General features: G+C 42.6%; 2 protein-coding genes across 2 annotated transcripts; both read left to right on the forward strand.

Moving 5' to 3' along the window:
* Nucleotides 1-94: 94 nt before the first annotated feature.
* Nucleotides 95-8,545, forward strand: ARL6IP1 (ADP ribosylation factor like GTPase 6 interacting protein 1). The gene is made up of 6 exons (XM_041750113.1): nt 95-250; nt 2,478-2,611; nt 3,067-3,186; nt 5,422-5,539; nt 6,138-6,222; nt 6,834-8,545. The coding sequence occupies exons 1-6, from the start codon at nt 215-217 to the stop codon at nt 6,950-6,952; spliced, it is 612 nt and encodes a 203-aa protein (XP_041606047.1). The 5' UTR covers nt 95-214; the 3' UTR covers nt 6,953-8,545.
* A 5,534-nt stretch (nt 8,546-14,079) lies between these two features.
* RPS15A (ribosomal protein S15a) lies at nt 14,080-20,847 on the forward strand. The gene is made up of 5 exons (XM_041749079.1): nt 14,080-14,188; nt 15,227-15,364; nt 15,977-16,056; nt 19,240-19,325; nt 20,714-20,847. The coding sequence occupies exons 2-5, from the start codon at nt 15,232-15,234 to the stop codon at nt 20,805-20,807; spliced, it is 393 nt and encodes a 130-aa protein (XP_041605013.1). The 5' UTR covers nt 14,080-14,188; nt 15,227-15,231; the 3' UTR covers nt 20,808-20,847.
* The last annotated feature ends 2,553 nt before the right edge of the window (nt 20,848-23,400 follow it).

Raw genomic sequence — 23,400 nt, forward strand, 5'->3', positions numbered from 1 at the left:
CCGGGCCGCGGTTGGTCGGGCCGCCCCGGAGCTTGAGTTCAATCCACCCAATGAGGAGCGGGCTTCGCGGGGCCTGTCGGGAAAGCTGGCTGGTCTATATAAGCGGCCTGCGGGGCGTCCCCTCGCGCTCGGGTCGCCGTGCGGGTCTCGGCGCGGAGCTCGTTGTGTGCGGGAGGGGCCGGCTTGCGCTCGCTCGGGCGGCACTTCAGGGACGATGGCGGAGGGAGATAATCGCAGCACCAACCTCCTGGTGAGTCGCGAGGGGAGCGAGCAGGGGCCTCCGGGCTTGGGGTGGGGGGCTCAGCCTGGCAGCGCTCTTGCGGCCTCGTTCCTCCCACCGTGGTGGGCCCGGCCCTCCTCCCCCGCGGGCCCCCCGGGTGGGTGCAGCGGGGCGGTCCCCGGACGGGGCGGCCCTTAACACCCCGTGGGGCAGCTACGGGGCGAGGTGAGGACGGCGCGTGACCAGCCCCCGCGGATCGGGGAGGAAGTGGGAGAAGGGGGGGCTGCGATGAGCCTGGGGCGCAGGCCTCCAGGGGCCTGTCTGTCGAGCGCTTTTGAACCCCAGGCCCCTCTACGGGGTTCCCCTCCTCTTCCCTTCGTTCTTTAGCCCCAATACTTGGGCAGGGGTGGGGGGAGGGGGGAGGAAGAGAGAGGGGCGGGGAGGGTCAAAGGGCCACTGTCGAGAATTTGCTGGAGCTGGCACAGCTTAAACCCGCAGGGAGGCTGTGAACTCACCGCAGGGAACTGGGATTAGAGGTCCAGCTGGAAGGACAGTGGGGAAGGACCTTGCGTTTGCCTGGTTTGCAAGGGAGGTGTGTGTGTGTGTGTGTGTGTGTGTGAGAGAGAGAGAGAGAGAGACAGACAGACAGACAGGTGGACTTTAGAATAAGCAGGGGTCTGAAGGAACTGCAGTGGTGTCACGGGCGGATAAATCTAACTACTTGTTTTCACGGCGCGATCTAGGCAAAAAAACGAGAGAAATCCTTGCCTTTTTCTTTTCTTTTCTTTTCTTTTGTTTTGTTTTGTCCGTTGCCACAACGAAACAGCGTTTCATCCTTGACGTTGGATATTCCAAGAGCCCGGGTGCTAACGAGTTTGGTGACCTTGCAGGGCATCCGTGATGGTGCCAGATTTTCGTTTTTCATTGGTGTTTAGAAATGCACGGCCTGTTCCTTGTAACGCACGTGCCAGCACACTTGTCTGTGGCTAGCCAAGTTCCAGTTAAGGGGAATTGATCGAAGCACAAAGAAATTGTCCAGCAAATTCACACAGTTTGTTGAGGTGACCGAGCCTGGCCCGAAGCTCAGCTGCTCTTTCCAGCAGAAAGCAGTGTAACTTTAAACAGAACAAAGCCCTTGGCTTTGGATTTCTGGGTTCAGATCTCTTAACCTCCATGTATCTGTTACTTCATCTGTAAAATGAGGCGAGTAACAATACCATCCTTTGAATTCATTGGGAGGGTTAATTAAAGTATAAACATATAAAATACTTAGAGCTTCTGGCACATAGTAATCTCATGTTTAACTATATTAAGCGTGGTATATATAAAGTCAGGAATGTTGAAGTTCCCTAAGTAATCAATGTGGCACAGATAGATAGCATCTCTAGTAAGATTAGGCTGTCCCGTCCTCTGTCTTTTGTATATTTCCCCATGATAACATTTATAAAGACATGTGGGTTTCTTTCTAGTTTTTTCCTGTACCAAAATCAGGATAGGGTTGTTGTTGTTGTTGTTGTTGTTGTTGTTGTTTTGCCACATTAGCTCATTCCAGAAGTCTACTTTCAGTTAGATTGTCAGTCTTGCAGAGAAATTTGAAGTCTATCCAAATGTTCTGGTAAGTGTAAGAAGCACTCATTGTATTGAGATACACTGAGCTTGAGATGCCTCATGTAATTTGGTGAAAGTAAGTTTTACTTAATTGTGCAAATGATGCCAGCATCTAAAGGATTCCATTACACAGCGCTGTTTTAAAAATTGAATGCTGTTCAGAGAGAGGCTTTCTTAATGGATTTAGAAGTAGGAGTATAAATCAATGAAATGACAAAACAACAGATCAATCAATTCTAACCACCTGGAAAATGAGCACATTTGAAGTGATCTAATTTTATATTTTGGGTGCTGCCACTTAGTAGTGCATGACTTTGAGAAAGCTGGTTACCCATCTAAGGTCACTTTCATTAAATGGGTCTTATCCCTACTTTGAGGGCCTCTACTAGGATTGTTAACATTATGTATGAAGAGTAGCCCAGTGCTTAGACTTGGAAGGTGACTGTTAAATGGTAGGTTGCCACCCCCCCCCCCCCGCCTTAATTGATTTCTGTCTTGCTACCAAAATTGCAGAATTATTTAGAAACTAAGATAGTGATTTGGTTGAGGGCTCTTTTACATTCTTGGTGTCTTAAAAAAAAAATTAACTGAGAAGCACAGAAATGTTGGGAGTGGTAAAATGATCACTTTACATGTTCGTCTTGTGTAGGCTGCAGAGACTGCAAGTCTGGAAGAGCAGCTGCAGGGATGGGGAGAAGTGATGCTGATGGCTGATAAAGTCCTCAGATGGGAAAGAGCCTGGTTTCCACCTGCCATCATGGGTGTGGTTTCTTTGCTGTTTCTGTAAGTGAGTTATTAAATTACTGTGGATTGTGCTTGTTATTAATAAGGGCTCAGGTAATACACAGCCTCTTTTGTAACCTATAATCTGTAAAGAATGCCTTTTCTTGGAGCAGTTCTCCTAGTTTTCAGAATTTGTAGTACTTACGTAAACTCAGTAACCTAAACCAGTTGAATAAATGAGTGGCTCTCACACTTTTTGGCCTAAAGAACCTTTATATTCCTAAAAAGTATTGAGGACCCCAAGGGGCTTTTGTCTCTTGATGTTTACATTAACCATTGCAGCTATGATGTCATCATATTCTGAAGCTTCCCAGAAAACCACTTGTGAGAAATTTAGAATGAAAAGGGCAGATAACTTCTGTGAGACCCAAAAGACTAAGTAGATAAATATCTTCAGCTAGGAATAATAATGACTATGTTTCTCTAACCTTCATTTTTTTTTTTTTTTTAAACAGGACTATCTACTATCTAGATCCATCTGTTCTGTCCGGTGTTTCCTGTTTTGTTATGTTTTTGTGCTTGGCTGACTACCTTGTTCCCATTCTAGCTCCTAGAATTTTTGGCTCCAATAAATGGTAGGTGGTATAACAATTTGGCTGTCTAATTTCTGTGAAGTTACTGAACCTCGTGGCTGTGATTAGTGTGCTGTAATTAAGCACAGAGAATTGTCTAACTATTGGATACCTAGGGGTTAGGATTATTGCTTTTATACGAAGGATTTCTTAGCTGATTCACTTACACATCATGAATTTCTAGTACTACTTATATCTCCATAGTTCTTTTATAGTCTAGCATTTATTTTGCCTTTTCTTTTCTAGACCTTTTTATTGAAGTGAGGTTTTTTGAGGTAGTCTTATCAAATATTGCAGAACTCACAATGAGCCTTCCATAGAAGTAGTATGTTTACATTTTACATTTATTTTCTTTGAAATTTAAGATATTTTGCAGCCTATTTTTGAATGCATATGAAAGCAGTAACGTAGATTATTGTTCATTTATTTAGCAACTATTGATTGCGTACTTTCACATTAGGCACTGTTCTGAGTGCTGTGAAATGTTTTGACTTAAGGTTGATCGTATGTTCAAGGTTGATGTTACAAGCTAACTGCAGTGTAGTGGTAGCTCAATGCATAGCAAGTGCTCCGGGATATATTAAAGTATTTTAACTTTTCTCTGGAATTGTATCATTTCTCACTTTTGTTCTAAATAATGAACAAAACTAGATGTTGGAGTAGATGTTTTTGTTTTTTTGGTCCTAGTTGCTTTTCTCCTTTCGTTGTTTATTTTAATTTGATTAGTAATCTATATGTGCCTTTAATTTCTTGTTCCCCTGATAATAGCAAATTATAAAATAATTATGTAAAATTAATAATTTTAGGTACATGCCTTATGGATCTTTAAGAACAAATTTGGACATTTTAGGGAAATTTGCTTAAATCGTGGGATAATAAAGGATATTTATTTAAAAAGGTTTCCCCTCTAGCAGAATGGATTAGTGTTAGAAGTGCCCTTTGAATTGTTTTTCACATATAGTAATGAGTTATGTTGCTGTTTTTTGAGCAAGTTTGTAACCATGTAATGTAACAACAAAGGAAAGCCATCTCTGACCTTGGCTTTATTAGATGACATTCTAATTGGCTAATTCATAACTCCTGGAGAAAAGTTTCAGAAATAAACACTGGTAGTTTCATGGTAATCAGTATGTGAGTCAGTCCAGAGCAGTTTTATTTTTTGATCTTCACGAAGAAGGAAGAACACTGTTGCGTAGCCACAGTTCAGCCTTGACCATGGGCAGTATGTAAGGTCTAGTTGTTTACAGGAAGTTCCCTGGGCTCATCTGGAACCTTTCTGCTGTATCTATCACTGTAATTTTACAAGGACAAGAACTAGAGGAGCAAAAGGAACCTGCTCCCCAGTGTGGGTTCTGTTTCATGATAGCAGCCAATATATCTGTATAGCAAAGACAGTATAAGAATCCAAAAAACAGGGCAGCTCAGGTGGCTCAGCAGTTTAGCGCTGCCTTCAGCCCAGGGCGTGATCCTGGAGGCCTGGGATCGAGTCCCATGTCGGGCTTCCTGCATGGAGCTGCTTCTCCCTCTGCCTCTCTGTCTCTGCCTCTCTCTCTGTTTCTTTCATGAATAAATAAATAAAATCTTGAAAAAAAAAATCTAAAAATAAAAAATTTAAAAAAAAAAATTAGAATTCAAAAAAGGGCTTTTTTAGAGGATCTTTTTGAATTTTTACTGCTGTTTTGTTTATATTATCCCTCACTGGGACTAAATTTGTAAAGATTTTGGATTTTAGCTGTTTGTTGCTGCCTTGGTATCAAGTATATGAAGCCCAGCTGAGGGTATTATGCTTTGAATGCAGTATTTATTCTCTACTGAAGAGTGCTTAAATACAGCTGTGGCATAGAAACTTCAAGTCTTCCTCAAACTAGTGAGACACTGATGGGCTACGCCTCAGAATTTATTTGGATCTGAAAAATAATACAGGAATAGAGAAATTAATTTAAACTGATTGCATGGCCCATAGTAGCCTTGAGTCTTTTGTTACTATAATTAACCAAATATGGTTTTAGAACCACGGATTACTATTGCTTTGTACATACACATGTCTTTATGTAAAAACTTATTTCTTTGCTATACAAGGTGTCTTAATGGTACAGGAACTTTTTCACAGTTATAAGATAATGTGAAATGTTTTTTATTTAAACTTTCTTTAGGAGACAGTTTTTTAAATTTGAGAGGATGATATATATCTGTTTACTACAAAGACTTGCTTATAGTAAAGGGGAAAATTTTTTGTAGGACCACTGAGCAACAGCAAAGATTCCATGAAATTTGTAGCAATCTAGTAAAAACTCGACGCAGAGCTGTGGGCTGGTGGAAACGCCTCTTTACACTAAAGGAAGAAAAGCCTAAAATGGTACTTTTTTTGTTTTGACTTATTTTAGTAAAGCAGAATTTTAAGATTGAGTCTATTTATACTTCATTGTAGTATAATGATGGCTTTTTTAATAGTTTGATATTTATATTGAATAGTCTGATATTTATCATTATCCATTGGTTTAATTCCTCTGAGTACCTTCTAAATGTATGTATGAATTAGACTGAATTATTGGAAGTTAAAATTACATTTTGCATTTAATTTTGTACTCTAGTACAGGGAAATTTTTGTTTATTTTAACTTGCTGAAATAAAAGACAAATACTTACGCATTTCTTCTTTCTTAGCTTCACCTGAGGTTACAATGTGAATTATTAATGGTAAAAGTAGTATAATGTATTGTAAACTAATTTATACAGAGAATTACAGTAATTCTAAGAGGGAATGGATAGAAATTCTATAAAGTAGATCTAATGGAGTTTTCAATGGATTTTATGTAACGTATAAATACCAAGTCATCTTAAAGAAAAGTGATAACAAATACTGGGTTATTTTCCAGCCTTTGAAACCACATTCTACAGATTTGCTTCCTAGTCTTTTTCTAGGAGTTGATAAATTCTTGTTGTTTTCATTATTAGTACTTCATGACAATGATCGTTTCTCTCGCTGCGGTTGCTTGGGTGGGACAGCAAGTCCACAACCTGCTGCTCACCTATCTGATAGGTAAGTCTTTGAGGAAGAACTAGAGGCATAATTCTGGCCACTGAAGTCTGATTGGAACTTAGTAAACACATAGGTGCGTGTTAATCAAGTTTAAGGCACAGATGTAGGAACTGGGAGTATAGAAAAATGACTAAAGCCCATTTCCTTGTTTTCTGGGAGTCTGTGGTCATACACTAAGTGAAGATAGAACATAATAACCAAGGTGGAAAGTGACATGTAGGAGGTAAAAATAAGCAGTGTGTGTTATCTGAGGTTGAGGCCTCTGATAGCAGAAGTTTCTGGGGATAAAAACCAATGAAAGTGGGATGCCTGGGTGGCTTAGTGGTTAAGTGCCTGCCTTTGGCCCAGGGTGTGATCCTGGAGTCCGGGGATCGAGTTCTGCATCCGGCTTCCTGCAGGGAGAGCCTGCTTCTCCCTCTGCCTGTGTCTCTGCCTGTCTCTTGTGAATAAGTAAAATCTTTAAAAAACAGAAACTAAAAACCAATGAAAGTAATGAGTTTTAAATTGGTTCCTCCTGTTAGAGTGCCTTAATAGTCTGGGAAACTACTTTCTATAAGATGTTATAATCTATAGGAAGTTAATTGCCCTAATTTTGTTTGTTTGTTTTTAAGTGACTTTCTTACTGTTGCTTCCTGGATTAAACCAGCATGGAATCATTTTGAAGTACATTGGAATGGCCAAAAGGGAGATAAATAAGCTGCTCAAACAAAAAGAGAAGAAAAATGAATAATGCATCTGCTTTATTCAATGTAATGAATGGCATATACATTGTCCTTGGAAACAGTTTCTGTTATGCTGTCTGGATACTAAAATGTTACAGAAGTAGTTCTTTGCTCTCCCTTTTGCTGCCCTTAGTTAGTAGAAGTTCAGACTTACCAAGTAAGGCATTATGCATAGTGTCTTCATGTGAAGTGTAGCTGGATGCATTCTCATCAGTTGGCCTTATATGGACAACTCATTCGTGAGTATGACTTTTGATTTTTCTCACCCAGGTTAATTGAATTCTTACTTTTAGGCAACTTCTTTAAAATAATATAGTGGTGAACTTCATCTTTTAGTACAGTTAACTGTGACTTTGGATAATTGTTCCAGTTGATCTTTGCTTTAGCTAGATACATGGTAGTGGTCTGTGGCTACAGGAAGCTGGTTCTACTGTCTGCTTCCACAGTCTGCTTTAACTGTCTGGCTTCATGAATATAGAGACCAAGTTTACCACTTCTGATGAAGAGACCAATTAAGATTCATTCCTCATGCTGTTTCTATACTGTGGGAGAAGAATCCTTCTGGAATAAAATGAAACCATTTCCATGCCATAGTATGTGTTGGTTTCTGCCTTATGCAAAATTAGTAATTTGTAAGAAACATTGATCTTTCCTCCCAAACGGAGAATATAACAGCCTTCGAGCTTTTCTCTCTTTGCTCTTAGACTTCAAGTTAGTAGATCCTTAAAGGCTATTTAACAGCAGGCCTTTAAAAGTTTGTGTTTAGGATTTTTAGCATATTTTTATTTCAGATTTTTAGCTGAAACTAAAGTACGTAATAGGTTAAGACTCAGGTCTATGACCTTTACTCCATCACCAGCCAATAAAGGACAGAAGTCTTCCTATACTTAGTCAAGCATCATTTCAGTAGAAAATAATCTTGTCCTACTAATTTTCCAGACCAGATTAAGCCTTTAAAGGTAAGCCTCAAGAGTCTCATTTGAAAGTAATTGCTGGCTGCTTTGGTCCCCATAGATTTGGCACAGGAGGTGGTGGCTATGCAGGCTTCTGACTTTTTTCCTAGATACTTCTTTGGAGGTTGCAAGGGCTGTTGGGGAGAGCAGACTTTAGCCATGATAGGTGGCCTCTGGTCTACAGAGATTTTGTAACTCCTTGGAAAGTATCTTAGAATCATTCTTCCTCTCAGTAGCTAAAAATTTAGAATAGCTGAAATCTGTAGGAATGAACCTCTGAGGGCCGAAAATGTGACATTTGGGAACAGTTCTTAAACTCTGATTAACTAGCTGTAATATAGTTTTGTGAATTTATTGCACTGATGCTGGACCTTGTGGTATATCTGTCCCTAAATAAGTGTTTCCCCCTTCAATATTACTGTAAACAATGGCACCCATTGTAGCATTTTTTGTTTGTTTGTTTAATATGAAAACTACAAACTACCTTAATTTTTACATGTGTTTCCTTATTGTAGATAAGCCTGTCTTGCTATCTGGATTTTTTTTGTGTATATATGTTCTACCAATTAACTACTTTTGCAGTTTTAATCTTGTATTCTTCTACTTTGTTTTGTGTAAAATGGGAAAAATAAAAAAAGCTGGAATCCCTCCTTGTGTCTCACTTTCTTTATACCTTAGCCGTTAAGTTTACATGATTGGATTTGTGAATCTGGTTCATGAACTACCCTGGCTGATAATAACATGCCGACACAGTTCTCTTTCAGAACAAAATGAAATAAAAGGTGTAAAGTAAATTCTTCAGCAAACATTCAGGCACCATGCTAGATGGAAAAGGAAATACAATGAGTGAGTGATGACCAAAGATGAGTGTGAGACAGTCACGGTCACGCTGGAAGAACAGGCAGGCTTGAGAGAGTACCTGTCACGATTACCTCTACTTCAGGGCCCAGCTCCGAGTTCAGTGCCAGGTACTCGCTTATTGGTGGTTAACTTCTGTCTGCACTTTGAACTCTAATTTAAAAGTATTTAAAAAAAAATTTAAATTGAGGGGCACCTGGCTGGCTCAGTCAGTAGAGTGAGCATGCAACTCTAGATCTCAGGGTTGTGAACTGGAGCCCCACACTGGGCATAGAGTTTACTTAAAAAATTGAGGACAGCCCGGGTGGCTCAGCGGTTTAGCACCGCCTTCAGCCCAGGGCGTGATCCTAGAGACCCGGGATCGAGTCCCACATCAGGCTCCCTGCCTGCCTGCCTATGGAGCCTGCTTCTCCCTCTTCCTGTGTCTCTGCCTCTCTCTCTGTCATGAATAAATAAATAAAATCTTTAAAAAAACTAAGCTAAATGTTTTATCAATGGGCTTCACTGTCTATACTTAATAGGTCTTGGGAAAAGATTCAGTATCCAATTAGAAGCCCTCTAACCCTAGTTCCTCTGCCCAAAAATTTGGGTTTAGAGCCTCCTGGAGTTTTGGTGATACCCAGAAAAGGGAATTTTTAACCCAGTCACTGTAGTCTCCCCATGGTCACCTGATACTTGAAGTGCTGGTCTTTGTGCAGCTGTGATTCATTCGTAGGCCAGTCTCATTTGGCTGCCTTCCCAGCCAGCTTGGCTACTCCTATGCCAACTCTGCCCACAGCAAATGTCCCTTTTTGACACTTGCTTGGCACCATCTCCAGTGATGGTCCCACCATCCCAAGAGTTCACAAGATGCTGAGAGGAAGCCATTTGGGGTTGTGTGAAGAAGAGTGAATGGGGGTCCCTGGCTGGCTCAGTAGAACATGTGACTGTTCACCTCAGGGTTATGAGTTCAACCCCCACATTGGTCATGGAGTTGACTTAAAAGCAGGGGGGAGATTTTTGAGTTTTTACCAGAGTTGGTTTTTTACCAGCAGTTTATTTTCCACATTTTAACAACTCCGATCACCATCAATCCTATTTGAAGACCTCTCAACCAGCAGGTTCCAGTTTGCCTGCAGCATAAATCACAAACTTGTGAGGCAATTTTCACATGGTCCTCTTCCAGTGCCATTCCTTCACCTTATTTTCCAATTTAAGCCCAGCCATTCTGGGATTTCTTTTTTTTTTTTTATTTCATTCTGGGATTTCTATAATTCCCATGCCCTCCTAACTCTTGGAGCTGTTAAAAGTCTAGAATATCTACTGTAGCACACAGCCTTCCTAATGATTTGGGATCAGGTAAGATGGACACCCCATTAAGTACTCTATCTAGTAGCTTAGAAGAAATCACTTTTTTTTAAGATTTATTTATTCATTTGAGAGAGTGAGTGAGAGTAGGGGCAGGAGCAGAGGGAAAGGAAGAGAGAATCTCCCTGCAGAGCTCAGAGCCCAATATGGGGCTTGATCTGGTGACCCTATACGACCATAATCCAAGCTGAAATCAAGTCCTATGCCCAATTGACTGAGCCACCCAGGCATCTCTGCTTTGGCTTTTAAAATTAAGATTAAGCCAATTTCAGATTGAATTTCATTTTCTCACTTGCAAAAAGAGGGTAAAAGTACAGATCTCATATGGGGATTATACAATTATATTTGTTTTGAGGATTCTAGGAGTTAATCTAGGGGAAGCACATAGTGGCAGTAATGAATTGGCAGTGTTAGTACCATTCGTGATAGATCAAATGGCACTTCCGTGAAGTCTTTAGCAACTTCCCAGGCCAACTCTGCATCCTCCCAACACTTCACATAGGAATCCCATATAGCACACTCCCTGGTATTTTTTGTTTTTTAAAATATTTATTTGACAGAGCACAAGCAGTGGGGAGTGGCAGGCAGAGGGAGAGGAAGAAGCAGGCTCCTCGTTGAGCAAGGAGCCCAATGTGGGGCTCAATCCCAGGCACCACTTCTGGTATTTTATTTCTACGGGGTCTGTTTTCCCTCCTGGGATCTGAACCTCTTAAGGTAAGATACCTATTTTTGGCCTCTCACGGTCTGGTACAACAGGGGGCACATGGAAGACACTCATTACAAGTTTGTTGAATGAATGAATGAAGTGTAATAAAGAGAGTGGGATGGTGCTACTTTTCTATTTACATATGGGAAGGCTCTTGAAGGAAAGTGGGTTTCTTAACTCCCCACTCTTCCTAATGCCCTTAATTAAGATGAACTCCACATTTTTAGTAAACAAAACATGTAAATGTGCAATCAGTTCATCAAAATGATTTTCATTAAAAAAGCAAATGGGGGAAAAAAACCAGGGCACCTGGGTGGCTCAGCTGGTTAAGAATCCAGCTCTTGGGATCCCTGGGTGGCGCAGTGGTTTGGCGCTTGCCTTTGGCTCAGGGCCCGATCCTGGAGGCCCGGGATTGAATCCCACGTCGGGCTCCCGGTGCATGGAGCCTGCTTCTCCCTCTGCCTGTGTCTCTGCCTCTCTCTCTGTCTCTCTGACTATCATAAATGAATAAAAATTAAAAAAAAAAAAAAAAAAAAAGAATCCAGCTCTTGATTTTGGCTCAGGTCATGGTCTCAGGGTTGTGAGATCCAGCCCTACATCAGACTCCATGCTGGACAAGGAGCCTGCTTAAGATTCTCTCTCACTAAAAATAAAATAAAATAAAAAATAAATTAAAAGATTCTCTCTCACTGGGGCAACTGGGTGATGAACATTTTGGAAGTCATGTGATGTAATGAGCACTGAATATTATAGAAGACTGATGAACTCTACCTCTGAAACTAATAATACACTATATGTTAATTGAATTTAAATAAAAATGTTAATAAAGATTTCTCCTCTCTAAACAAAAAATAATTTAAAAAAGCAAATGGTGGGATCCCTGGGTGGCGCAGCGGTTTGGCGTGGGCCTTTGGCCCAGGGCGCGATCCTGGAGACCTGGGATCGAATCCCACGTCGGGCTCCCGGTGCATGGAGCCTGCTTCTCCCTCTGCCTGTGTCTCTGCCTCTCTCTCTCTCTCTCTGTGTGACTATCATAAATAAATAAAAATTAAAAAAAAAAAGCAAATGGTCCTTTTGTAATGTAAATTATAACCAGAGAATTCTATATCCTAGAGATGTGCAAACTGAGAGTTTTGCTTTTCTCAAGGTTCATTTAGGTAATCTATAGTCCTGGTGTGGGGCTTGAACTCATAACTCCCCAGATTAAGAGACACATGCTCTACCAGCTGAGCCAGCCAGGCACCCCTCAAGGTTAATTTAGGATTTGGGATGGTGGGGGTGTGGTGGCCTGAGAGACTGTAACAATAACTAATGTTGATTGAACCCTCACTCTGCCAGGTTGTGTGTCAATTTCTCTATTATCTTTTATTGAAGTATAGTTGATATACAATGTTATATTTGAGGTGTGCAACATAGTGAATTGACAATTCTGTACATTATGCAATGCTTTTCTTCAAACACCCCAAATATACTCCACCTCAGGCCCTTTGCTTTACTTTTCCCTCTAACTTGAACATTTCTCCAATTTGTCGGGAAGCTTGCTTCTGTCTTTCCACTGTAAGTGTAGTTACCATCTGTCACCATACAACATTATTATAATGTGTTAATCCCTTTTATATGGATTATTTCATCTATTGTCACAGCAACTTCAAGTGATTGCAAGCATCACTCCCATTTTATAAATGGAGAAACTGATTCTCCTATTCATTTATTCATTAAATATGCAAGAAAGGTCTACTGTATACCAGATAATTTTTCTAGAAGCTTTGAGTACAGCCGTGAACAATGCTGACCAAATCTGTTCTTGCTTGGAACTTAGTGGAGACAGGTAAATTCATTTCCAATATTTCAGGTGGTAAGTGCTATGGAGAAAAATTAAGCAGGGCAATGGAGTTAGGGGGGAATGGAGAAAGCTCTGTGAGTGTGTGTGATTGAATAGAGAGCTGAGGAAAGCTGGAAGCAAGCTTCCTGACAAAGTGGAGAAATGTTCAAGTTAGAGGGGAAAGTAAATGCAAAGGCCCTGAGGTGGAGTGTATTTGGGGTGTTTGAAGAAAAGCTAGCTAGGGAAGAATGGTGGGGAATGGTCTGGTGTGTCAGTGGGAGGAGACACATGTGCACATCGCAGAGGACCCTGAAAGCTTTCATAAGGATTTAGATTTTGCTGAGGGTGATGGGAGCCCTCGGAGACTGGGTGATCTGATTTGGGTTTCAGAAAGGTCATTCTGGCTACCATGTGAAAAAAACAGGGGTGAGAGGGGAGGTCAAGGGGGAAAGCAGCCAGGTAATGAGGCTATTGCAAATATTTCGGATATTAGGTAACTAGCCTTAGGTCACTCAGCTCCAGAGAGGCCTGAGCCAGAATTCACTCACTTCCAGGGTATCAGACCCTGGCTTCAAGCAATATCTAAAACTTCCTGTTGTTCCCCCCCCCCTTTAAAAATTTTATTTATTCATGAGAGAGAGGCAGAGACACAGGCAGAGGGAGAATCAGGCTACTGGAGGGAGGCCTGATGCAGGATTCGAACCCAAGACCCCAGGATCACGACCTGAACGAAAGGCAGCCGCTCAACCACTGAGCCACCCAGGCGTCCCCTCCCTGTTGTTTCCATTGTTAAAATTCATAAAGTATTTGGTACATGTCAGACATTGTGCAAATCCTGTGCCCCATTAGCTCATCTGATCCTAAAATAACTTTTTTTTTTTTTCTTCCTGTGCAGGCTCCATGCCCAGCGTGGATCCCAATGCTGTCCTTAAACTCATCACCCTGAGATCATGACCTGAGCTGATATCAAGAGCCTCACGCTCCAGCCCCCCCTTGATAACTATTAGGAGGTAAAGTATTATTATTATTATTATTATTAACCCCACCTCCCCCGTTTACAGGTAGGGAAGGTTCAGAGAAGAGACATCAAAATTCGTTCTTGCCCCGGTGCAGAATTACAGATAAAAAGCTACCAGCTCAGAATCCTGAGTGTTAAAAAAAAAAAAAAAAAAAAAGGAATCCTGAGTGTTATCGATTTGCATGGGTCCTTTCAGGCTCGCAATGATAAATACGCAAATGTAAACATCTAAGTGGCGAAGGCTTATTATAAAAATTAGCAAACATCTGGGCCCTCTTCCTTTTCAGTTTCTCAGTCTGATAGATGAAGCGCTAGAAGGGAGCGCCCTCGGTCCTTCCCCAGGGCCTCACCTGGAGCGGTCGATTCTATCGGCTCTCTACGCTTCACCCCTGGAGAGGCTCCGCCCCCTTCCTCCGCGGTCTTTCGCCAGGCGACGTTTTTTGGGGGGCCCGCCTGAGAAAGTCTCGCGATAGGCCACCCGCTTCCCATAACTCCGTGCGCTCGCCCCTCCCGTCCTCTTTCCGCCATCTCTCCGAGCCGGTGAGTATTTCTCTCCGAGCGGCCCGACGCCATCCGTCAGCTATCGGCGCCATCCTGCAGTCTGAGCCTCGACTTCGGTGCTCTCTGATGATGCCAGAGCCTTCTTGGGCGGAGGATGTTGCCCTTGCGGGGGGCTTAAGCCGACGTGGGGGAGAGTCAGTCATGCCGGTCCGCCGCACGCTCTGCACTTTGGGGGAGTCCGGCCTGTGGAGCGCAGGCCGCAGGACTGGCGGGAACCGGAGCTGCCACAGCCCCGACTTGCGGCCTTGCGGCCCCAGGACCTCCGCTCGGTGGTTGGGGCAGCGCCTTGGCGCCGGGCGGCGGGAAGCCTCGGGGACGGCGGCCGAGGTGGGCTGTGCAGCCTCCCGTTCCCGCCCGCGTCGTGTGAGCTTAGGCGACTGGGAGGCCGCTGAGCGGGGAAGACTGCTTCCGCCCGGGGGCGGTCTGTGGGAGCTAACCTGGGTCTTCGTGGCTCCACAGTTTTCACTGGTACTTTATGCAGCTTGGAGAAGCAGGTTGGGTCCTTCCTGTGGGAGCTTGAGGGAAGGCCTCCACCCTTCGTCGAGGCGGGTGCGCGTACAACGTTCCTCCCTGTTGGCCGCTGTGGTACGATCGCTGTCGGGACGCAGATGTGGGCTGACACACGACGGACGTCTCCCTAGTTACGGAGTGTTCGTGGAAGTGGCGTCTTTTGGGTGTTAGGACGAGGCTGACCTCGAATGAGCGGATTTAAAGGACAGTGTTGATAGTACAGGGGCTGCGAGACTTGACGGTTTTTGGGAAAAAAACGTGCCCTGTGATGGTCACTCCCCTTTCTGAGTGAGTGACTGACTGACCGACCGACCGGCCACTTGATACGGTGGTTGTGGTGGCTGACCCTGCGCCGGGGATCCTGGGGAACCTGCCTGCTTGGGAGCTGGGACAGCAGCTTCGCCGTATAGGGGCGGAAAGAAGAGGAGGTGTTCGCAGTGGAGTGATGGGGTGCCTTTTGGTGTTGGGGATGCCGGTAAAACCTCTTGTGTTCCCTTCCCTGAACAGCCACAATGGTGCGCATGAACGTCCTGGCAGATGCTCTCAAGAGCATCAACAACGCTGAAAAGAGAGGCAAGCGCCAGGTTCTTATCAGGCCATGCTCCAAAGTCATCGTCCGATTTCTCACTGTGATGATGAAGCATGGTAAGTGTGTCGTGTGTCGCTGCCCTGTTCTCTGTGTTTCCACGTGAGACTATTAGAGTCTGCTCAGTAGATGTGAAGCGTGCAGGAGAGGACTGGGAAGTTGGAGCAAAGGGGCAGTCCTGCTGGGGGGACCAAGGCAGTTGAGTTGGGGTGTGGACAGCATAGTTTGGACTGAGGCTATTCAGGAAGCACTGAGTAGGGGCGGTTGAAAAGTTTGTGACGGTTGCTCTGCTAGTCGTTTGGGAGCTAAGGTGGCCTTTCTTTATGAAATACGGCAGCTGCAACATGTCCTTGAACATGCCCTGAACTCTTCATAAGGGCCTCTGGATGGGAAGGAGGATTGTTACATGTCTTGGGAGGGGCAAGGGGAAAATAATCCTGCTGTTAGAATTGCAGGGTGGGTTATTTTTGAGTGATGGCTCCTAAATTTGAAATACTAGGCTATGAAAGTTTTGATTCATAACAACCATCTATCTAAACCGATTAGAGAAACAGTCGGATGATGTGAGAGGAAAGAATCTAGGAGGCAAACAGTGGGAGTACGGGAGCGTACATATTTAGGTTTGTCTAAATCGTTACCTTCCGTTTAATACAGCCAGTTATGTTCTGTAGGTTACATTGGCGAATTTGAAATCATCGATGATCACAGAGCTGGGAAAATTGTTGTGAACCTCACAGGCAGGTTAAACAAGGTAAGGATTGATTTCATTTCCTACATAGAAGATTCTTCCTAAGGATTATCAAACGTGATGTCAAACATGTTGTAAAACCAAATTAGTGTGCTTGCTCTATCCAGTTAGGTTAAAAAAAAAAGGAATTGATTAAAATCTATTAACTTTTATATCACACTTTGGTTGATTTGTTCTCTGAAGGTGTATTTGCTCTAGAATTGTTAGTGGAGCTGGTGTTTGGGGAGTATGGGCTAGCTGAAGGGAGATGCTGGTGGGTGGGGTGAAAGGAACACCTGATGCTGTAGTACTGGTGTTTGCATATTGGTTGGTATGCCGCCCGCCCACCAGCTTGAATTTGTGCTGTCCAAGGAGGACCTTTATTCTTATCTGTAATATCTGTAAATAACTTTGTTCGTCCTCTCTCTTGGTGATTATGTTGTGGGTTTTGAACAGAATGCAGTTCTCTGACAATATTTTATTTTTGCTGGTGTGGGCTCTACTGGTCTCTGAGTTTTTTACTCCTCTTCAGTTTGATTTGTCAGCATAACCTAGTGGATCTATGGGATCTGTTTGACTTTGTGGCTTACCTTATTGTATGTATTTTGGGGATAGGTATCTATAACAACTTAGGGTCCCTGAATTGCATTTTGTGTTCCGGTTTCTAGCTTTCAGATTTGCAGGGAGCCTGATCTCCTTTGGTCCAAGACAGATGAGGGGAAAACCGGCCCAGAAATGAGTTGTGGATAGTGGCGGGGCCAGATTTAATTGGTGAGGATATTCCCTGGTCCAATAACTCGTTTTACAAAGTTTGCTTCCCTGTATAGTAAACTTGCTTCGTGTGTGTGGGGAGATAACCTAATAGATGAAAACTACTGGATGTGAAGTTTTTACAAGCGATTAGGAGAGTTTGCAAGTTACTTTTGAGACTGGTTTTGTTTTAGTTGTTAGCTGTTAGACTCGAACCTCAAAGTAGAATTTGGATTCACTGTTGCTGGCTCTCACGGTGTGTTCTTGAAGTAGAAGACTTTCCCTAATTTTAGGAGTTGGGAAGCTGAGGTAGGAGTTACGCTTGAGGTCCCCCAAATAGTTGGTAATGAGTGGGGGAGCTGGTTCCAAGCTGTCCTGTGGAAGACTGACTTGATGTTTAAAAGCAACAACAATAAAATCGTAAGTTGGATAAGTGCTGTGCACCAAATTCCTCTTGAATATTGACCATACATAAAACTTGAGAAATAAGCATGAGCAATAAGTTTGAACAGGGTATTTCCCAAGTGGAGCTCACTTGTGGCGTTCTTGTTCGGTGGTAAAGTAGTTTAAAAAATTCTCGCTTAAGAGGTATTTGAAATCCAGGACCTGCTCCTTAGCTGTCTGATTTTTTTTTTTTTTTTAAGATTTTATTTATTTGAGGGGGAGAGAGAACGAGCAGGGGAAGGGGAGGGTTTGGAGGCTGAGGGGCAAGCAGACTCTACTGAGCAGGGAGCCCAAAGGGGGTCTCCATCCCAGGACTCTGAGATCATTGAGTGGGAGACCGTTCTTTAACTGACAGGCACCTAACTTGGATTCTGTCTGTCTAACTTTGGTTGAGCAAAACAAACTTGAGTTAATCAGTTGCTCTGAAGTTGAGTTTTCCTCCTTCCTAGGGCACTGTCGCCTCAGTTTCCTTTATGAAAGATGGATGTACCCCATACTGTGGAAATTTAATGGGGCAGAGAAGTAAGGTAGTTTTAGAAATTAGATTAAAATTCTGGTTTGGTCACATCCTAAGATCTCTTTGGGAGAGGTTTATTTTTTATTTATTTATTTATTTTTTGGGGGGGAGAGGTTTAAATCTATTAGCTGAATGAGGGATTTTGCTGCTGGAATACACAGAAGCGTGGGTGTGTAGAGTGGAGGCCTCAAAGGTTACCATCATAGCTTGCTTGGAGGAAGGATTGTTTTTCCCTATTCCTGTGGTGTGGGATTGCCCGTGACAATTAAGTGACACTGTAGCTGTTAAGATCCTGTTATGTAAAGGGGGATCTAAGTGGGCCTCCTGCCCTAGGGCATTTGGTGGGCCTGATAGGCCCATTTTCAGTGCTTTGGGTTCAGATCTGCCTGGAAGTGTAACTATTCTAAAGATTTGAATACGTTCTAACCTCATAGGGGTCTTTAGTATCCTTTTAGGCATTTTTGAACTTGGGTGAATGTGGGCACACAAGTGTCTTCCTGCTGCCGTAGTCTCTGGAGTTTACACTTCAATGGTGCTAATCCTGAGTGTTCTCACATGATCATTTCTGGTGTATAAAGAGCAGGAACCTTTCTGCACTGATGGATTTAAGTGTATCAGTGATTTGTAGAGTAGGGATGTGTGTGTGTGGGGGGGGATGGGGGTCACATGTTTAGGTCTGATGGAGTTCTTTGATCTCAGCTTTTACTTTTAAACTCACTTGATCTAATCTGAGACACTGACTAAGCCTATAGTAGGTGCAAATAACCTGCTAGTGAACGTTTCAACACTTATTGGTTTTAGGATTTGCAGATAATTGAATGATTACAATTTAGTACTTTGGCTCTTGGGGAGCTCACATTGAAAGATAGTTCTTGCTTTGTCCCAGTAGCAAACAGGTGGGATAACTGACTGTAGGAACTCTTTTTGCTTTCCACTCATTTTGCTAGATTAGTTTGGAAAATTTTGTCTGGGGTTGTAAATGTATCCTGGTAGTTCACTGATGTGGAATACCAGTTCTTAGGTTTTAATTTTGTGTCTGTGGTTCCACAAATTATAATATTTTACGTTTTTAGTTTATAGGTGAATGATTTGAGACTCCACATTTAATTCAGCCTCACTATGTAAAAAAAAAGTTTGACTACAGCTTTTGTCTAAGGCTTGGTCTCTTACCTCCTCAAAATCTGGCGGCTTGTTCCGGGACAACTCCCTACTAAATAGAGTACACCATGAACCTGATCTTTCCATGTATTGTCTTGTGTTCTGTCTCTTCTATTGACTTTTTAAATACTTTCTCTTGCCCTAGGTAGGCATAGTCTTAATGCAGTATAAAAGGTGATTTTTTTCAAATGATATATCACAGTTGCACAGAATAGTTACCCATTAAATTTTGATTTGGTCAGTTTATAGAACTATTCAGATGTAAATGCTGTTGGTGTTAACTAAGTTTTCCTGTTATTGGTGAGATGTGAACAGTGTTTTCTGTTACACTTTTACAGTGTGGAGTGATCAGCCCCAGATTTGATGTACAACTGAAAGATCTAGAAAAATGGCAGAATAACCTGCTCCCATCCCGCCAGTTTGGGTGAGTTAATTTTTCTCATTAAAAAGAAATTCATGCTAAGGATTGCTGTGGTGCAGTTTGCCTTGAGCTGAGGTTTTATTGTTTTTGTTGTTACAGTAGTAATTGTCTCCATCCCCATCCATCTTGACTCCAGGATTAGCTCTTAGGTATTGCCACATTTCATTTGCTAGGCTTCAGGGTCTGAGTGAGGCCTGTGAGAGTCCAGGGTGAGAGACAGATTTGTGTCCCCTTTAATGTCTGCTCTTTTGGCTCAGTGCATATAGTTCATACTACGTGTTCTTGTGATCCCATTCTGTGGCTGGAATCACTTCTGAAGCCTAGGCCCCTGGGGCAACTGAGTTCATTCTTGGTAAAATGCTTGCTTTCCTACTTTAAAGCTGTGAGGCCTTGGGTAGCTCATGTCCTTGGTTTCTTCATCTGTGAAAATAGTAATTATTCTCTTAAATTATATTATCACCTGATTTAATTCTGGTAAAGAACTTTAGGATCTGACACAGCAACATAGTAAGTGCTTATCTGTGGTTAAGAACTTTTTAAGTTGCACCCCCCCCCCCCATCATGTTTGGTGATGTGGTTGGATTTCCTCCCACTTCATGGTTACTGAATTACATGGTTACTGAATATATAGTATTAGGAGTGAGTCATTTCCTCTTTTTTTTTTTTTTTTTTTTAAGATTTTATTTATTTATTAATGAGAGACACACAGAGAGAGGCAGAGACACAGGCAGAGGGAGGAGCAGGTGGGACTTGATCCCAGGTCTCCAGGATCAGGCCCTGGGCTGAAGGCAGGCGCTAAACTGCTGAGCCACCCGGGCTGCCCAGGATTGAGTCGTTTCTGATTGTAATTATGATCCTAATTTTCATACCTCACAATTGGGATACCACCTTATGTGTCTTACTTTGATCCCCATAGTAACCCATGAGATAGCCAGGCCAAATGGGATTTCCATTGTCCACATGACTATCTCTTTATAGTAGCTTGCATGTGATCACATAGTAAGTGGCAGAAACCATTCAAGTTTATATCAGCACTTTATTGCTTTAAACCCTGTCTCCTTACTTGAGAACAGAAAGTAACATTTTTGAAGTTAAAGTTCAGGTTTTGTTTTCAGTTAAGCTGAATAGCATTGTTTCTCAGTGTTAGCCGAGGGCAGGGCTATGTGACTGTGTTGTGTGGCTGATATTGTTGCAGTTGGGCCTTGTGGTCCAGGATCCATGCCTACCTACAGTGCCAGTGTAAGGAGGCAACATTAGTCTCTGCGTCCTATTATGGGAAGGTGTCTTAAGCACTTAGGAATGTTGGTCTTTTTCTGTACCAGAAAGCCACTCTATGTTGAACTATTTTTAGGAAAAACTCACCAGCATTTTTTTTTCTTAACTCTCCATAGTTTCATTGTACTGACAACCTCAGCTGGCATCATGGACCATGAAGAAGCAAGACGAAAACACACAGGAGGGAAAATCCTGGGATTCTTTTTCTAGGGATGTAATTCATACGTGCAAATAAAATGCCTCAATGGACTCTGGTGCTTCACTTGGTCGTTTTGAACTTTACAGCAGAGTAGCAAGAGCATCTGCAGCTGTGTACAGCCTTTATGTTCATTGGGGGATGCTGTTTCCTGAAGTGAACAAGGAAGTCTTGACTTGTTATAACTCACACCATCATGCTCATGGTTCACCAGAGGAAGTTGTATCTATTCCTGAATGGCTGAATCTGGGTTGAGGTCCAGGTGGTGATGCTTTCCCTTACGGGGTCTTACATTAACCCTGGAAGGAGTGATGCTGTTCCTGTTTTTAGCTTGACAATACACATTTCATCCACTGTTGTTAACTGCCCTAAAAAATATGACCTGGCTACCTGTGGAAGTGTTCATAAGGAAGCAGGCAGGAAGCAGACTAGAGCTCACAGCTCTAGTAAATTCTAGTAAATTTGGATGGCCTGTCAGTAACATTTTAGCAGTATTTGTAAGCTGTCATTTAGAAAAATGAAGCTTCTTTTAAAAACTAGTTTCACTGTAAATCTGTCACAAATGTATTCCTGGAATTGAGAAGAATTCGTTTGCTGGGCCGCTTTACCTGGAGGAATGCTTGTAAAGAACTCAGCCACCAAGAGGGTAGGGTGGCTTCTGTGAAGTACACCAAGGCTCCCTACTCCTTTGTAACACCAAGGCTCCCCACTCCTTTGTAAGCAGTGCTGTCCAGTAATGTAACAAGAGCCACATGTGTTAAGTAACTTTCTAGGAGTTCACATTAAACAAGTAAAGTTTGGATTGGTTTTTTAATAACATCTGTGTTGAAAATGATGACTTTTTCAACATGTAGTTAATAGTGAATGAATGGAATTTTACTCTTGTAATAAGTCTTGAGATTATGTGTATTGTACATTTATTTACACTTAAAGCACATTTTAATTGGACTAGCCACTTTCCATAGTCCCATGTGGCTGGTGTTCATGTTGGACAGCACAAGCTAGACTTGATTCTTGAAAGGTCTGGGTCTGGCCAAGTAGAAAGGAACCTGGATGAGAGCCCAGATCAGGCATTTTGTACCTGGCCCGCTATATTTGCCAGGTAAGGGAATAGGATGAACAAGGCAGCTTATAGCCTTATTAAAAAGGACAGCAGCTACTCTTAATTGTTTTTTAGTGATGTGAGCCAAAGTGAAATGACTGCCAGATTGCAGCCCTGATTTCAAGAACTCTAACTTCCAATAGGATGTGAGGTGCTAGGAGCTGTTGGATATAGAGATTTTGATTTTTTCTTTTCAGAAGAATATACTCTTTTTTTTTTTTTATAATTAAGAGTACTGGTAGGTCAGGTAGTTTTCAGCAGTCAGATATCTGGGTAGGGATGTTTAATTATCACTGCTCTGGCTATACGGTGATCTCTGGCAAGTGACAGCTTACATGGGTCTCCCTATTAGGTAAAAAGAAATTACTTCATGAGGGTGCTGAATGAGAGAGCACACTTGAAACAGCGCAGGGCCAGGGCATGGCTCACATTGAAAGAGGTTACTCTAAGATGGAGCTAGCTAGGAATGCCAAGACTGGCCCTAGAGATGTGGCAAGTGATGGCCCCACTTGGTAAAATGTTAGAAGAAAGTTGACAGGTTTTTCTGGGTTTGGGGCCTCTAATGTTTGGAAGATCGTGTGTAATTGACTTGAGCTTTAGGGGTTTAACAGACTGGAAATGAAATTTGTATTTCTGTTAAGTCTCAAATTCCTCATCTGTGAAGTAGAAATAATGGAAAACTGTTAAAGGTATTAGGAGAAAGATAAGATTATGTAAAATAGTTAATTTGCACTTGGGCAGCCATATATGCAGTTGAATTTGTCAGAGGTGAAGTAATGCTGAGATTGTAAGCTCTTAGGAGATAGGTTATGTGTTTTTACTATTGTATCTCACCCCTAGCCACATGGCCTGGCGGATGCCCCAGTAAGTACATCTTGATTGAATGAATCCTCATCCTGAGTACTGATATCCACTACTAAAATAGGACAGTCCCCATTTGTCCCTACCATTTACTGTGGGAATCTTACGCCTTTTGAAGTGGTCAGGGATAGAAAAAGATAGGTGCTGAGGTAGGGAAAATTGGGTGGCCAGTTGATGGATTTAATGGTGTAGGTCCCTTGTGTTTATATGAAGTGGGTGGCTTTAGCCATATTTTTGAGGCCCAGTAAATAGAGTAATAAAATCACCTGTGGTCTGGTTGGCCCAGGCCAGACTCTAAGGTTTGAGGGTCTGGAGACTAATGAGGTACCTCCTGGCAGGATAACTTGCCTCAGGTGGGTCGTACTTTTCTGTGGTGTGAACCCAGCATTCCCTCCCAGCTTTGCTTCTGCCACAGGCTGGCAGAGTCCAGGGGGTTAGAGTGGAAGGGAGTGACAGCATGATCATCTGGGCCTACCAGATACACTTTGAGGCGGTGTTGGGGTGGGGGAAGAAGCTCAGTACCTATCCAGACCCTGAATTCTTAACCTAAAGTCTGTAGACAGATGGCAGATGAACTTTCTGAAAAGAACATGCAAAATTGATACCCATATGTTTATCTGGAGCAATTCCATAGATCATAGAGC

This window comes from Vulpes lagopus, chromosome 3, assembly GCF_018345385.1.
Source record: "Vulpes lagopus strain Blue_001 chromosome 3, ASM1834538v1, whole genome shotgun sequence".
Classification (NCBI taxonomy): domain Eukaryota; kingdom Metazoa; phylum Chordata; class Mammalia; order Carnivora; family Canidae; genus Vulpes; species Vulpes lagopus.

Excerpts from the sequence above, each read along its gene's own strand:
- ARL6IP1 (XM_041750113.1), top strand. The coding sequence starts at position 215 with ATGGCGGAGGGAGATAATCGCAGCACCAACCTCCTG. Across the intron at positions 251-2,477 it reads ATCGCAGCACCAACCTCCTG|GCTGCAGAGACTGCAAGTCT; the intron begins GTGAGTCGCGAG and ends CGTCTTGTGTAG. Across the intron at positions 2,612-3,066 it reads GTGGTTTCTTTGCTGTTTCT|GACTATCTACTATCTAGATC; the intron begins GTAAGTGAGTTA and ends TTTTTTAAACAG.
- RPS15A (XM_041749079.1), top strand. The coding sequence starts at position 15,232 with ATGGTGCGCATGAACGTCCTGGCAGATGCTCTCAAGAGCATCAACAAC. Across the intron at positions 16,057-19,239 it reads TCACAGGCAGGTTAAACAAG|TGTGGAGTGATCAGCCCCAG; the intron begins GTAAGGATTGAT and ends ACACTTTTACAG. Across the intron at positions 19,326-20,713 it reads CTCCCATCCCGCCAGTTTGG|TTTCATTGTACTGACAACCT; the intron begins GTGAGTTAATTT and ends AACTCTCCATAG.